The sequence below is a fragment of the Protopterus annectens genome, chromosome 13.part0 (genome assembly GCF_019279795.1).
Source record: "Protopterus annectens isolate FY-2018-M chromosome 13.part0, PAN1.0, whole genome shotgun sequence".
Classification (NCBI taxonomy): Eukaryota; Metazoa; Chordata; order Ceratodontiformes; family Protopteridae; genus Protopterus; species Protopterus annectens.
In genome coordinates, this window is record NC_056747.1 from 118,832,640 (window position 1) to 118,849,967 (window position 17,328).

The 17,328-nt window shown below is 38.5% G+C and overlaps 1 protein-coding gene across 4 annotated transcripts in view; it reads right to left on the reverse strand.

Moving 5' to 3' along the window:
* LOC122817640 (FYN-binding protein 1-like) overlaps positions 1-17,328 on the reverse strand; it is a 688,236-nt gene that overhangs the window by 84,335 nt on the left and 586,573 nt on the right. For 2 of the 4 annotated variants that reach the window (XM_044090698.1, XM_044090696.1), the window contains exon 10: positions 8,482-8,498. In XM_044090698.1, coding sequence (XP_043946633.1) covers positions 8,482-8,498 — 17 coding nt within the window. Of the gene's footprint in view, positions 1-8,481; positions 8,502-17,328 lie in introns of all 4 variants that reach the window. The other 2 variants (XM_044090697.1, XM_044090695.1) reach the window with 1 other exon arrangement.

The window sequence follows — 17,328 nt, forward strand, 5'->3', positions numbered from 1 at the left end:
GTGGGTGATGGTAGTTCTAGCCAGAGGAGTAAGGAAAGGTTTGATCCGGTAGAGGAAACCAAGTTTTCTATTTACTGATTTAATGGTTAGGTTAATGTGAGAGTCAAAGCTGAGGTTATGGTCAATAGTTACCCCTAAGAGTTTGATGGTTGCATCAGGTACTATGGTAGTGCCATTATTGGATGTGACTGTGAAATCAATTGGGGGGGACTTCTGTGTGGGAGTGAACAGAAATAATTTAGTTTTTTTGGGGTTAAGGAGGAGACAGCATTGAAGGAATCATTTTTCTACTAGGCTGAACACTTCTTGGGTGATAGACTGGAGTTCAGCAGAGGAGTTAGCAGAACAGATTAATGTTGAATCAACAGCATATTGTATACAGGTGGCTTGAGGAAGGCTTGCATTCAGGTCATTAATGAAGAGAGAGAGAGAATAAGAGGGGTCCTAAGATAGAGCCTTGAGGGACACCAAGGGTACTAGGGAGGTGGGTGGATAAGTTATTGTCCCATAGTACAGCCGGTTGTCTGTTTTGTAGATAAGACTTAAACCATTTAGCTGCCTGGGTATCTAATGAAAGTTGTGTAAGGATATCTAAAGGTAGGTGATGATTGACCATATCAAAAGCTTTTGATAAGTCTATAAAGAGAGCAGAGGACTAATTGTTATTGTTTCTATTTTTATTAATGCAGTCAGAAAAGGATAAGAAAGCAGTGGTGGTGCTATGGAATGGTCTAAAGCCATGCTGACAGTCAGCAAGTAGATTATTCTGGAGAAGGTGGTGAAGTATTTGTCTGTGTATACATTTTTCCAAGATTTTTGCTAATGGGGAGAGTAAGGCTATGGGGCGAAAGTTTGAGAGTTCATTTGAGTTACCTCCCTTATGTAGTGGGATAATATGGGAGATTTTCCAAAGAGATGGGATGGATCCTTTGGTAATGGTTCTGTTAATAAGGATGAAATGGGGTAGGAAAGCACTTTTGCAGCAACCTGTTAGTATTCAGCTGGGAGTAGGTTAGCTGAGGGTTTACATGGTTTCAGTTTATGAAGTAGGGTATAGATTAGGGATGTAGGGACTGGTTGTAAATGTAATGTTGGAGGTAAAGTAGTTGATGAGGGAGGCAGAATTGAGCTGACAGGAGGTAGGGTATCAGCTAGAGATTGGACGGTGTCTGTAAAAAAGATGTTGAATGCATCAGCAATCTCGCTGGGAGAGTTTTGAGAAAAGCCAGAATGAGTTGGAGTCTTGGAGTGTCCTGGGTGTAGAAATCTATTTATCTCTGACCAGAAACTCTGAGGATTCTATTAATGGGTTTGTTGGAGTTTGTAGTAAAAGAAATGTTTGTCAAGAAGTATAGATTTTTTTGTGGAGCTTCTCAGATGTCTAAATTTTGGTGGTCTGTTGGGTTTTTAGTAGTTCTCCATTTGGCCCAGAATTTGTTTCTCATTAGTATTTTTTGCCTGGTCTCTTTAGAGAGCCAGGGAACAGTTGTGTTCTTAGTTCTAACAGTACGAGAGGGGGCATGGTGATCTAGGATTTGTAAGAAATTACTGTTGAAGTATGACACTGCTTCATCAAGAGGGAGATGTTTTAGTGGTGACCAATTACAAGCTTTAAGTTCTGTTTGGAAGCTTAATGGGTTAAAGTTTTTTTTTTGTTCCGGGTGGATCTAAAGATTATTTGGTTGGGAATAAAGTTGTTTTTTGTTTAATTATATATGTTAGTGAGTGGTCACTAATGTCATCAAGAAGGCAACCTGAATTCTATGAGTGGGGATGACTATTGACTAATATCCAGTCTAAGGTGCTCTGTTTGTTACTAGGTTTACGGATTCTTGTGGGGCTGGTGATAAAAAGTCATATAGATTTATATGGGAAGTTGGTTTAGCAGAAGTGCAACTAATCCAGTCAATATTAAAGTCCCCAAGCACAATGGTTTCTTGGGGGAAAGATGTAGAGATCCAGCTGAGGATGCTTTCAAGGGTTGTGATATTATTGCCTGGAGGAAGGTAGGAGCAAATTATATATAAGGATTTACTAGCATTAATTTGTAGCTTACTGACCAGGATTTCAACATTGCTGAGTGAGGAAAGTAGTACATCTAGAGTTGTCATTTGTAATTCATGTTTGTATAGTATAGCCACCCCACCACATTTTCTGGTAACATAGTCTGATCTCAAAATATTGCAAGCAGGAGGGAGTATGTCAATGTCACGGGTAGCTGGTTTGAGCCATGTTTCTGTTAGACATAGGATGTCAAATAAATGGATATCTAACAGTGCATGTACCTGGCTAATTTTATAGTTTAAGCTACATATATTCAGGTGTGCTATAAGAAGAAAATTGGGGGTACTTGTAGGGGTGAAAAGAGTGGAGGAATGAGTTAGTTGGGGGTCTGTGATGATGTTGATAGGGCCAGGGTTTGGATGAATGTTGCCATGTAGAAGGATGTGTTGCTGCAGACTATATAAAATTTTTAGGAACTTACAGGGTATGCTTTGTGATTTTCTGACTTGGGGATAAGTAATATGGCTTAATCTATGGTACTTTGGTAGTAGTTAGTTAGTTAAGGATGTAATGTTTAGGTGATGTAGTTGGTTGGCTGAGTTAAAGTAGTTTGTTTTAATGGTTGCTGAAATTTGGTGAAACTTGGGTATTCATAGTAGGTGAGGAAGTATGGTACAGATAGTGTGGGTAGTAGTATGAGAAAGAGGAGCATGTATATTTGGCTGGGAATGAAATGTTTGGGCATGGTGAGGCTTGTTGTAAGTAAATAAGGAGTGGAGGGTTATTAGGAAGTTGGGTGGGAGAGGAATGTTAAAGGTAGAAAAGGTGATGAGAAGTAGCACATAATTATTTGCTTAATTGTTTGATGTGTAGTGAGAAGGAGTGTGCTACTGGCTAAACAGGAAGAGGTGTAGTTTTGGTAGTATAAGTTTAGGAGCACTGGGGGTGGGTGGGAATTGGGAGTAGGGTAGGGGAGCAGAGTGAGCCCGCAGAGCAAACAGAGCAGATAGAGCAAGTAAAGTGTGAGAATCACACAGACAATCAGAAGCAAACAGATAGTAGAGGAGATCTAGGTAATTCCAGGTGAGCGGGGAGTACTACTTCAAAAGTTGGGTTACAAGGGATAGTGGTGAGGGGAGGGAAATTAAGCTAGTAGAGGGGAAGAAATAGAGCAGTCAGATACAGAAAAGAGGAGAAAAGAAGAATAAAACTAGACAGAAGTGAGGGATATAAAACTGAAGAGGGGAATAAGGGATATACCACAAAAAGTTTATGGTGCCACCTAGTGGTCAAAAGGTAGAATTAAGTCAGCTGGTAAAGTAGGACAGGGCAAAACAAAGTAACTCAGTTCTTAGATACAAATGAGAGAATATTTAATACATAGGGGGAGAGCAGGGTCTGGCTGCTGGGTACTTGGCTCAGGAGTGAGCCTTTAAACATACACTAGAGAATCCTAATATTATAAAAAACAAATAAAAAACAGTGTGGTTAGGGAGTCAAAACATACTTCCTTGAACCCTTTGAAAGGAGGGACTTTTAGTATTGGACGAAGGTATCTTAGGGATGTGGTTGAGATGGCAGGACTAATTAGAAGGGGCTCCTTATGGAGCAGGCTGGAAGGTACTCAGTCTTAATGCAGGAAGGAGGTTGAAAGCTATGTAGGTTAGAGAAATAAAAATAACAATTAAGTGATAGGCAAGCAGTGTTTCAGTATAGAGCTAATTATAGTTGAGGAAGCAACACTGAAAAATAGAATGTTAAAAAGCACTTTTCATACATACACAAACTGAAATGCTAACATTGCACTCAGGTATACTGCAGATGTTAAGCCTAAATAAAATGTAGGCTTAAGTTTTATATTAGGTACATATACACAATATTACATAGAGACATATATTAATTTGCTTTTAAAGACAGGTAATGGAAATATTTAAAACATTACAAATTATTCCAATAAGCCAGTAAAGTACCAATTCATATAGAGCAGTTCTAAAGACTGATAGTAAGGCGTGGGTGTGTCAAGATAATGCAATACTAGCAGACAGGAGTAAAATACAAGTGAGTCCTAGAAAAATATAGGTCCTATGCTATCCCAAAAGCAGCCATCGCACCCAGTTAATTGAGTTATAATGAGGAATGCAGCAATACAATGTAACGCTAAGCATCAGGTTTAGCCTAATCAACTAACTTCCAAGCGCGTTGCTTGTTCCGTACAGATCTAATATCTAATATAATATAAGAAGTAAAATCTAGTAGCACATGTAGTGAAAGAAGGATATATAAAGACAATGCGCCCCAGTAATTAGAGTGGAATCTTTCCACAGAAGCAGTTAACGGTGAAATTCCACTTAGCTTCGCTAAGCAAGGAACCAAGCATAGTTCTCAGGGAGCCACTTTACTTAAAAAAGTGTAAACGCAACTACGTACTAAGGGTGTATTACAAAAGAAGCAGTTGAGAGACGTTGCGCTTCAGCAAGGAGAAGGGAAAATAAGTTAATGGCAACCCAAAAAAAAGAAAAACACATACATGAGCGCTGCCGTTAGTACTGCGCAATAACATACAAGCAGTCCAGCTGATTAAATATCATCCGGCAGCTTGGCACAGCAGTTATGTGCTATGTGGGAATGATTAAATGATGATAACAGCCTAAATAATAAATGAGCACTGCATGTAGTAGAGTGCTCTTGCATAATAAAAATAAAGGAGGCGGACTCAGTATGCGAGTTCCTTAGCTCACATGTGCAGATTAACCATCGTACTGCTCCTTGAGAAAAACGCCACACCAATTAGGATAATAAAATGCTGCAAATAATAGTGCATACACCATAAGTAGAAAGAGAGCAATTAAAGCACAGATACTTCGCGTTATTTCTTACTAAGCACTCAATAACAAGTTAACTATATGCGATTCCAAGGAACTAACAGGGACCTTACAACTAGCACAGCGCTATTTATTCATTTACCCTGTTTGTTAACCAGGTTAGTCTGACTGGAAGATTCTTGGATGCCCCCCCCCCCCCAATTGTAGAAGGAAGTAGTAGTCCACAAAAATCACAAAAATTGATAGGCCAAAGAAGAGCCATAAAGACGATAAAGTGGACTATTGAAAATAGCAAAATAGTATTTCAGCACAGAATATTACATATCTTTGCAACTGAAACTCATGAATTATGAGGATAAAAAAGAAAGAAATTATGTATTGTTACTGTTATGCAAAAAGCCCAGAATTTCCAGACACAAGATATACAAAACGATTAAGAGAGAAATTAGAGGAAAGAAAAATACTTTTGCAAGAAAAACTGTCAGAAGCTTTAAATAAAAATGTGTATTCATTAATACAAGATTTGTGAAAAACAGTACATAGATCAAGAAATTTTAATCTGTTTGGAAAAAGAAGTATCTGAGGAAGTGCAAAAATATAAATAACAAAACCTAGAGATATTTGAAAAGTATAAAAAATAAATATGGCCATGGAAAAGAAAGAGAGATTTGATATGGTGCAATTAATTAATTTAGTTTTATTTACTTTATTTTATTTTACATGTGTTGACCGGGATAGTCCAACTGGACACCGTCCATTTTCAGTGGAGGCCTGGGGAGAAAAGCTCCATACATACATACAGAAAAACTGTTACATTAAACAAGTTAAAGCACTGTTACAAATACAATACATAGGATAAAAGTTATTCATTCTGTCATATATAAATCTGATAGAGTAACAATTAGGAAGCAATGTAAGGCTGGCCAAAACACCTCTTTAGCACATGTTTATATTGCCAGAGTTAGTCAGGATTAAAGCAAGGACATAGCCATTGCCTTTTAAAGTACTGTTTTAGATTTTTTTAATTGGGTTAGAATGGGTTCTGAAGTAAGCTCAACAGGAAGTGAGTTCCATATTTTGCCAACAGAGTTGGCATATAGTCTCCAGATGAGTTGTTGCTTTTGAGGGTATGGACTAGTAATTTGTTGGATGAGCGAAGTGTCTTGAGGTTGCTGTAAGGAGTGATAATTTTTGTAAGTACAGGTGTGTTTTCAGGTTGGTAGAGAATTTTATGTACTACTATTAGCTGATTGTACTGAAGTTGGATAGGCAATTCTAGCCACCATAGATTCTTTAGGTTCAGACAGTGGTGTGTTCTGCATGCTGTTCCAGTGGCAAATCTAGCAATATGATTAAAGCAGCTAGAGAGTTTATTAAGGTCAGACTTACTCAAGTTCGTGAAGAGAGGGGATGCATAAAGGAGGGTAGAACGTAGATGTGTACAGGCAATCAATATAAAGAAGGCAGCACCAAAGATATTCAAAAAGAAATACAGGCAAAGGCATCCAGATAAGGAAAATTTCACAATAAAAAAAATAATATCACAAAGGGGGAATATAGAAAAAAAGATTAGTAAAGTATAAGTTAAAAAAATAGAAGTTAAAGTTATGGAGTACCTGTGAAGTGAAGGATTTGGTGTAGAAGATCTAACACAGGTTACATCACAGCATGATGGAGTGAGTCCCCAGAGTAAGGAGAAACAGGAAGATCAGGAGACATCCGAAGAAGAAATATGGATATGGGAAAGAAAGAGAGATTTGATATGGTGCAATATTTATCTAACGTCGAAAACCAAATTAATCAATATAAAGAAGGCAGCCCCAAAGATACTCGGAGATGAATACAGCCAAAGGCATCCAGTATGGAACATTTCACACAAAAAAAAATATCACCAAGAGGGAATGTAGAATAGAAGATTAGTAAAGTAGAAGTTAAAAAAAATAGAAGTTGAAGTTATGGAGTGCCTGCAAAGTGAAGGATTTGGTGTAGAAGGTCTAACACAGGTTGCATCTCAGCATGATGGAACGAGTCCCCAGAGTAAGGAGAAACAGGAAGATCAGGAGACATGTAAAGAAGAAATATGGACACAGGAAAGAAAAAGAGATTTAATGATGAAGTTTACATCACATGGGATCACCTATTACCAACAGTTCAAAAGATAGATGCTAGAAAACCGGATATAGTGGTCTATGAAAAGAAGACAAAAGTAGCATTGATCATTGAAATCAACACATCCAGTAACTACAGTGTCTTGTGTACAGAGAGACACAAAGTAATAAAATATCAGGATCTGCAGGCAGAAACACGAGCAATTGCGAAGAAAGATAGGAGCAATGGGTCTTATAGAAAAGAATCTACAATCGTATTTAGATATGTTACCAATACATGTAACCCCATACGAATTGCAGAAGGAGTCATTACTGGGCACATTGCGGGTGCAGCAAAGAGCACTTCTGGCTGACATGAAAGATTGAAACAATACTAATTTCATGAACTTTAATTGTACTTTGACTTAGGAATGCGGTCCATTCCCATCATGGTATTAGAAACCCAAAAGACTTGGAGAAATTAAAGAAGATTCAAGAGATGAGGAAACAGGCTCCAATACATTTAACATTAAATAGTAAACTACAGTGAATAAAGATATTATATGTATATATATGAGATGTCATATGAGATCATATGAGATATGTTGAAATAATTTTAAACTGATTTTGAAAGCTGGCACATAAATAACAAATAAGTGGAACATATTTGTCTAGCCTATGCATTTCTTTCAACTTATGCCCTAGAATTAATTCCAGCTAGACATAACTTCATATTTACATATTTTTCAGAGTCTAGCACAAACAAAATGTTTCTTTTAGACAAAAGTCTATGATGATATACATTTTAAAACTCTTACATAAACACAAAGTTCTTTTTGACAACACAGAAAATGTAAATGTGCCTCCATTTGACAGTATTCCTAAAAGAAAATATTTCAATAAATGCAGAAGACAAAAGGACAAAGCCTTGTGGAACTGTGACAGTTAAATTTCTAGTTTGGGGACCAACGACATTTTCTGCTTATATCTTTACATCTTTCTGTTACTCTGCTTATCCATTGAGCTAATAATGTAGTCAACTTCCTCTTTCTTTGTCTATATGCCATCAACTCTCTCTCTCTTTCAATCTCTCACTCTGGTTGGCTGCCTCTATGACACCCCTTCCTTCCTATCACCAGTTTTCAGATGATATCTTTGTGCCAGGCTCAGTGAGCTGCATGTACAGGGAAGACAGGTCATTTGCTATGAGCCACAGCTATGCAAATGATGGTCACCAGATTCAAATCCTGCTGTCCAGGTTCACAACCTACATACCCTTGTTTATACTTCATTCTGCATAGTTTTGCATGCAAAACCAGAGAGAGAGCAACAGAGACAGAGAGAAAGAGAGAGAGAAACAGATTAAGGAAGTCCATTTCTCTTTTTTGATAACAACAGCACTGTAGATCATAACTGTACATAGAAAAAAATATTGTGACAAAAAACATAAAAATGTTACTGGACAGATAATGGTATAAATATGGTAGAGCTCAAAATCTGCCATTTATGACTGTAAAAGCTTTTAAAAAGATATGAGTACAGTTAAGTTCTGTAATTTTTATACGTACCATGACTTATTTTCAGTCTGCTGTTAAAAAGAAAAAATAGAAGTATAGATATGAGTAAACATTCATAAAACAATGATCACGTATTTTAAATTGCATACAAGCAGTTGATTGCAAGCAAACTACACTACAAATGATGATAAAATTTCATTACAACAGGAAGTGACTGGAAATTTTACTGTGTGTAGGATTTTCAGGATCCTTCATTTGATGCAAACTCAAGTTTGCTGATCCACTGTATTGTAATGCATTCAAGGGTGATTAAATTTCTGTCTAGGAAAGAAATATATTTATTATACATTTTCCTGGTCCAGTTTACAGAAGTTTTGAAATGTGTGCTAATAGCTTGTTCCAGTTATTTGACTGAATATGCCACAGAACTATTTTATACACTTTATTTTTATAAAATGTGCCACTCATGGCCACTGTGAAGAATTCTACACAAGGTCAGTCGTTATGTGCTATGGTGGGACTGAATGTGACATAAACATAATTTGCCATTTGCAAATCTTGCTGAGAATAATACACTGCAAAGTTATAGTTTGATAACTGCCATAGTTTAACTTAAAACATACAAACTAAAAGATTATGTCAAAGTACTTTTTCCTGTAGTCAACAATTTTCTGTGCCAGGATGTTTAGTCTTCTAACCCAAGTGTCATCATTACCATTTGTAAGAAGACCAAGCTTCCAGAATGATCTACACAATACAAGAAATGCAGCAGACAGAGTTGTCCAGCTGCCTTGTGTTTGAGCATGCTTTTTTTTTCAGAAGGTCAAGGAGTATATAATAGTAGTGGGGCATTAAATGAGGTAGTTGCCTGACTGACTCATTCATACACATCTCCAGTATATTGCCTATTAGGTCTCACCTTAGCAAATTAGTGCCAGGTTATTAGGATACTTCAGACCTTGTATTATAAGCATTTGCAGATAATATATTGATTTTCATTCAAAATATCATGCCTAGGGTCAACTAGGAGGGGCCATCTTTTAGACAGTCAACAGGGGTAACTTGAGGATATCTTTGTTTTGATGCCCTAACTCACCATGTATGCTCAGCAAGGAGCCAAAGGCGGAGGTATAGAGGTCCAACCTCACAAGTCATCCTTTACTTCCTAAGAGTCATTGCCAGGAAGCAGGTTCACCACTTCCTTCAAGCATGGGAAGTGGTTTACCAAGTCTCTCGAAAAATGTCACTTCCCTATGTGCCTCTCAAGTACCTGCAACTTCCCCCACCCCTCAGGAGAGGCAAACAGGACATGCCCCTTCACTCCTTTCCCTCATTGCTCAGCTACTCCAGTGTCACAGTTGCTATTTGAACCCAAGCTGCCTGGGTCACAGTAAAGGCTCAATCCCCCTATACCATGGAAACATCTTTGACTTCATTGGTAGTTACAATGAACTAGCACCTCACCTAAGTGTCATGTTTAATCATACCCTCACCTCAGGCTTCATGCCCACTGAGTGGTGCACAGCTACAGTTATCCCACTCCACAAGGGGGGATCCACCTTGGATCCCAGGAACTACCGCCCCATCAGTCTGACGAGCCTGATCTGCAAGGCCATGGAACGTATTATCATGGAACTCATAAAGAAAGACATTGGCAACCTTAAAATACTGGACCCCACCCAGTTTGGGTTTGTGAAGTGCCGATCTTGTCTCCTAAACCTGATTGACTTCTTCGAATCAGTCTCCAGAGCCATGGACAAGGATAAGGCAGTCCACACAGCCTATCTGGACCTCGCCAGGGCCTTTGACACCATCCCCCACTCTGGAATCACAGATAAACTTACTAAGCTGGGCATTAATCCCTATATCACTTGATGGGTTGCCAACTGGCTTACTGACAGAACCCACACTGTAAAAGTAGCTGACTCCAAATCCAGCTCCAGACAAGTGACAAGTGGAGTACCTCAGGGTTCAGTCCTGGGACCTCTCTTGTTTGGCATCTACTTCTATGAAGTACAGGCCAACACTAAGGGACTCTGGCTAACAAAGTTCGCAGATGACTGCAAACTGGGAGCCATTATTGAATCCCCAAATGATGTGGATACTCTACAAAAGGGCCTTACAGAAACAGATGCTTAGTGCCAGAGCCATGGGCTCAAGCTCAATGCCAAGAAATGTATAGTTATCCCCTTTGGGAAAAAAATATGTACTCGTGAATTACCACATAGGTGGCAGTACACTAAACACCGAAAGTGTGATAAGAGACTTAGGGACACAGGTGGACAGTGGTCTCACTTTCAATAACCACATCGCCACAACAGTCAGGAAATCCATCTATGTGGCACACCTCATCACTAAGGGCTTTTCATCCAGAAAAAAGAAGGTCATTGACCCACTGTACTTATCCCTCATTAGACCCATTATAGAATACAATGCCCCATTTGGTATGTACCTCTCAGGACATCTGTAACAACTGGAAAGGCCGCAGAAATACCTCACTAAAAGAATCACAGGCCTAATGCAGATGCCCTATGCTGACCACCTTAAAAAACTCCAGCTATACTCTGTCACATATCGTCTACTCCGAGGCAATCTCTGCTTAACATACAAGGCCATGTCAAAGCCAGAGCTGTTGGACATGCTACACTTAAAAGAAATCCCAATCCCTCAGAGCCACACGCTCCAGGGATCTAAATCTTGTCATCACAATAAACAAAACATTCTGGAGGGATAGGTTCCTGACTCAGAGACTCCCCAGACTCTGGAATAGACTGCCCATACATGTCAAGCAGAGCGCCTCTTTGGCCCTCTTCAAAAGGAACCTTGATGATTGGATGGGAGAAAGGAAATTCACCCCGGGGATCACATCATCACCCTGCTAGACAGGGGTCCAGGAAAGTAAATAGTGTGGGAAGAAATAGGCAGGGAATTGTTATGGCTAGGCTTTTATAGGCCCTAGGGGGCGATAGCCTAGTACCAACCTATGAACCTGTGAATCTATGAACAAGGTATGCAGTGTAAGACAGGATTTCTCAAAGTGTGGCCCGTCGCCTGTTGGTGGGCCACGGGGATTTCCTGGTGGGCCTCGAGAGTTAATAATAAATATATCTGCCCTCTTCACTGTCTGTTTTTTTACAAATTAAATGGCTTTGTCTGGTGTCTGGATGTGTTGCTGCCATGAGTTCCTACTTTCTTGAAGCTGATTGGCTAATCTCATCTTGCAACTGGAATCTGAGATAACCAGTCAGCACAGATTGAGCAACGCCCCAGAAACCAAAGGAGAAACACTAAAAAATACCAATTCCGTCTGTACTGTGCTACGTGTGGGAAATTTGTTGTTTGAAGCCAATACTTTACTGAAACTGCATGTTTGTTAGGTATGTGTTGCTTGGGTGAATGTTTCATTTTGGTGCTTGTGCTTATGTTATTGAAGGGGTCACTTAGGCAAACATTTCATTTTGGTGCTTGTGCTTATGTTATTGAAGGGGTCACTTAGGCAAACATTTCATTTTGGTGCTTGTACTTATGTTATTGAAGGGGTCACTTAGGCAAACATTTCATTTTGGTGCTTGTACTTATGTTATTGAAGGGGTCACTTAGGCAAACATTTCATTTTGGTGCTTGTACTTATGTTACTGAAGGGGTCACATGGGCAAACATTTCATTTTGGTGCTTGTACTTATGTTACTGAAGGGGTCACTTGGGCAAACATTTTATTTTGGTGCTTGTACTTATGTTACTGAAGGGGTCACTTAGGCAAACATTTCATTTTGGTGCTTGTACTTATGTTACTGAAGGGGTCACTTGGGCAAACATTTCATTTTGGTGCTTGTACTTATGTTACTGAAGGGGTCACTTGGGCAAACATTTCATTTTGGTGCTTGTACTTATGTTACTGAGGGGGTCACTTGGGCAAACATTTCATTTTGGTGCTTGTACTTATGTTATTGAAGGGGTCACTTAGGCAAACATTTCATTTTGGTGCTTGTACTTATGTTACTGAAGGGGTCACTTAGGCAAACATTTCATTTTGGTGCTTGTACTTATGTTATTGAAGGGGTCACTTAGGCAAACATTTCATTTTGGTGCTTGTACTTATGTTGCTGAAGGGGTCACTTGGGCAAACATTTCATTTTGGTGCTTGTACTTATGTTACTGAAGGGGTCACTTGGGCAAACATTTCATTTTGGTGCTTGTACTTATGTTACTGAAGGGGTCACTTGGGCAAACATTTCATTTTGGTGCTTGTACTTATGTTATTGAAGGGGTCACTTAGGCAAACATTTCATTTTGGTGCTTGTACTTATGTTACTGAAGGGGTCACTTAGGCAAACATTTCATTTTGGTGCTTGTACTTATGTTATTGAAGGGGTCACTTAGGCAAACATTTCATTTTGGTGCTTGTACTTATGTTACTGAAGGGGTCACTTGGGCAAACATTTCATTTTGATGCTTGTGCGTATGTTACTGAAGGGGTCACTTGGGCAAACATTTCATTTTGCTGCTTGTACTTATGTTATTGAAGGGGTCACTTAGGCAAACATTTCATTTTGGTGCTTGTACTTATGTTACTGAAGGGGTCACTTGGGCAAACATTTCATTTTGGTGCTTGTACTTATGTTACTGAAGGGGTCACTTGGGCAAACATTTCATTTTGGTGCTTGTACTTATGTTACTGAAGGGGTCACTTGGGCAAACATTTCATTTTGATGCTTGTGCGTATGTTACTGAAGGGGTCACTTGGGCAAACATTTCATTTTAGTGCTTGTGCTTATGTTATTGAAGGGGTCACTTAGGCAAACATTTCATTTTGGTGCTTGTACTTATGTTACTGAAGGGGTCACTTGGGCAAACATTTCATTTTGGTGCTTGTACTTATGTTACTGAAGGGGTCACTTGGGCAAACATTTCATTTTGATGCTTGTACTTATGTTATTGAAGGGGTCACTTAGGCAAACATTTCATTTTGATGCTTGTACGTATGTTACTGAAGGGGTCACTTGGGCAAACATTTCATTTTAGTGCTTGTGCTTATGTTATTGAAGGGGTCACTTAGGCAAACATTTCATTTTGGTGCTTGTACTTATGTTACTGAAGGGGTCACTTGGGCAAACATTTCATTTTGGTGCTTGTACTTATGTTACTGAAGGGGTCACTTGGGCAAACATTTCATTTTGGTGCTTGTACTTATGTTACTGAAGGGGTCACATGGGCAAACATTTCATTTTGGTGCTTGTACTTATGTTACTGAAGGGGTCACTTGGGCAAACATTTCATTTTGGTGCTTGTACTTATGTTATTGAAGGGGTCACTTAGGCAAACATTTCATTTCGGTGCTTGTACTTATGTTACTGAAGGGGTCACTTAGGCAAACATTTCATTTTGGTGCTTGTACTTATGTTATTGAAGGGGTCACTTAGGCAAACATTTCATTTTGGTGCTTGTACTTATGTTACTGAAGGGGTCACTTGGGCAAACATTTCATTTTGGTGCTTGTACTTATGTTACTGAAGGGGTCACTTGGGCAAACATTTCATTTTGGTGCTTGTACTTATGTTACTGAAGGGGTCACTTGGGCAAACATTTCATTTTGGTGCTTGTACTTATGTTACTGAAGGGGTCACTTGGGCAAACATTTCATTTTGATGCTTGTGCTTATGTTACTGAAGGGGTCACTTGGGCAAACATTTCATTTTGGTGCTTGTACTTATGTTACTGAAGGGGTCACTTGGGCAAACATTTCATTTTGGTGCTTGTACTTATGTTACTGAAGGGATCACTTGGGCAAACATTTCATTTTGATGCTTGTGCTTATGTTACTGAAGGGGTCACTTAGGCAAACATTTCATTTTGGTGCTTGTACTTATGTTATTGAAGGGGTCACTTAGGCAAACATTTCATTTTGGTGCTTGTGATTATGTTACTGAAGGGGTCACTTAGGCAAACATTTCATTTTGCTGCTTGTACTTATGTTATTGAAGGGGTCACTTAGGCAAACATTTCATTTTGGTGCTTGTACTTATGTTACTGAAGGGGTCACTTGGGCAAACATTTCATTTTGGTGCTTGTACTTATGTTACTGAAGGGGTCACTTGGGCAAACATTTCATTTTGGTGCTTGTACTTATGTTACTGAAGGGGTCACTTGGGCAAACATTTCATTTTGATGCTTGTGCTTATGTTACTGAAGGGGTCACTTGGGCAAACATTTCATTTTGATGCTTGTGCTTATGTTATTGAAGGGGTCACTTAGGCAAACATTTCATTTTGGTGCTTGTACTTATGTTATTGAAGGGGTCACTTAGGCAAACATTTCATTTTGATGCTTGTACTTATGTTACTAAAGGGGTCACTTGGGCAAACATTTCATTTTGGTGCTTGTGCTTATGTTATTGAAGGGGTCACTTAGGCAAACATTTCATTTTGATGCTTGTACTTATGTTACTGAAGGGGTCACTTGGGCAAACATTTCATTTTGATGCTTGTGCTTATGTTATTGAAGGGGTCACTTAGGCAAACATTTCATTTTGGTGCTTGTACTTATGTTACTGAAGGGGTCACTTGGGCAAACATTTCATTTTGATGCTTGTGCATACCTCAACATTTTAATGAAGGGGTTGCTTGGGGGAATGTTTCATTTTGGTGCTTGCACATACTGTACCTGGACATTTTACTGAAGGATCCCTTTGGCAAATGTTTCATTTTGGTGCTTGTGTATACCTGGACATAGTAATAAAGATGTTGCTTGGGGAAATACATCCCTGTTACACCAATTAATTGCTTGTGCATAAATGGTCAGACTGCTGAAGTGACCATTGGGCAAAATAATTTATTGTGTCATTTCAGTGCTTGTGCATACACAATACAAACTAATGAAGGGGTTACTAGGGAAAATTATTCAGTGTGTCAGTCTTTGGGAAATGTTTCATTTTGGTGCTTGTGTATACCTGGACATAGTAATGAAGATGTTGTGTGGGGGAAATAATTTATTTGTGTATCAGGGAAGTGCTTGTGCATACATGGTCAGACTGCTGAAGTGACCGCTGAGCAAAATAATTTATTGTGTCATTTTACTGGTTGTGCATACACAATACAAACTAACGCAGGGCTTACTGGTGAAATTATTCATTAAATTAGTGTGTCAGGACTGAGATTTCACAAGTGTCAGTACTCGAAATATAACCTATCTTTAAATCATGTGACTTACGGAAGAGACCAGTGGCCCACTGAATTATGTGCTTTGTGCAAGTGGGCCGCGACCAGAAAAGTTTGGAAACACTGGTCTAGGAAACCATTAAGGAACCTTGTCCAAATTCCCAAAGCACTGGCTGGTTAAGTGACTTCTTCAAGGTCACACAGTAGGCAAATGAAGTGAGTGGGAATCAAACCCTTTACCACAGGAAGGAGCTCTTCAACAGCTCATAGCTTTAGTGCACAATACCAACTGCCAGTATGGAATGTTAGCTGATAATTTTTTTAACAGCATACCTTTAAACAATGCCCACTTTTTTGTGGTATTAACAAGAAAATAAATGAGAAATTTTGCTTTTGAAATGTTTTCAGACGTAAAAGGATTGTGTAAAAAACTGTCAGAAGTTTATTGCCTACATAATTGAATTAAGTATTCTAAATTTTCATTAAATTTCATTCTTTGAGAATCCTAGAATTTCTAGGTTTTCACTGAGAAATTATATAACTTTTTATAAAGTTGTCAAGCAAGTTGGTGACAAAAAAAATTGATGGCATTTTCAGAAAGCTGCGTATTTAGACTGACATACACTATGAACGCTTTGTCACATTATTTTGATATATTTCATTTTGGATATCCAAACTTGTTATTAAAATTCCTCTGAATTCAGCACTTGGAGAATTCTGTCGTGTAGAATGTGTCTTGATCATGCCTGTCAACCTGCAGACAATGACAATAAGTACAAAATCCCTTACAAAGTAGATACATCCAGTCAAAAATCTGGACATTGAATTAGCATAAAAACCAAATACCAAACAGCAAACAACTCTTCCGGCTTCCAGTAGAAATGTGAGATACTACTAAGAAAACACGTTACAAAACGGAGACAAAAATGATGGAAATATTAGCACATTAGAGTCAGTGTAAAATCTGTAGACATCAATGAACTGTAATGCAAAACTTTACCGCACAAGCTCCTTTATTTTTACTTCCTGTTTCTTTAAATTACTGGTGTCACTGATACATTAGGTCATGTAGTGCAGTGTTTTGTGTACTAGACAGCTTCACAAATCATGTCTGATGAAGGGGATTCAGAAAACTGTGTGAAGGGGTAAATCAAGCCTGAAAACAGGGACATCCACCAAAAACAGGTACACCATATGCAAGGATAAATCAGGCCTGAAAAGGGAACATTTATTTATTTATTGATTGATTGGCATTTGTTTACCGGGATAGTCCACTGAGATGTTAAGAGCCCACTTTCAGTGGAAGCCCAGGAAGTAAAGTACTTAACACATTTAACAGTATGAAAATTTTACAGAATTTACAGAAAAAATATTTATGCGCAGATATTAGTAATCAATTAAAGCAGAAAATGAAATTTTGTAGAGAGTACAATAAATGCAATTTTAAAATAATAGCAAAGACAATAAAAGTAAAACAGATACATTCTGTAAACGATTCTGTTATAAGAACACTTATCACTGACAATGTATTGATAGTGCCACAAGAAATAAGAACATATATAAGAAGAAATGACTGTCAGGTTATGGAAGGAGACCGCTTGGTACAAAGACAGATCTAGTTAGTAGAGAGATTCCTACAAAATAGGGACACTTGAAAGCTCTAGATATAATATCACAACAATCCAGTAAACCAGAAGCTGGAACCATGCAGTGATAGAGAAAGCATTGTTTGTAACATGAAAGC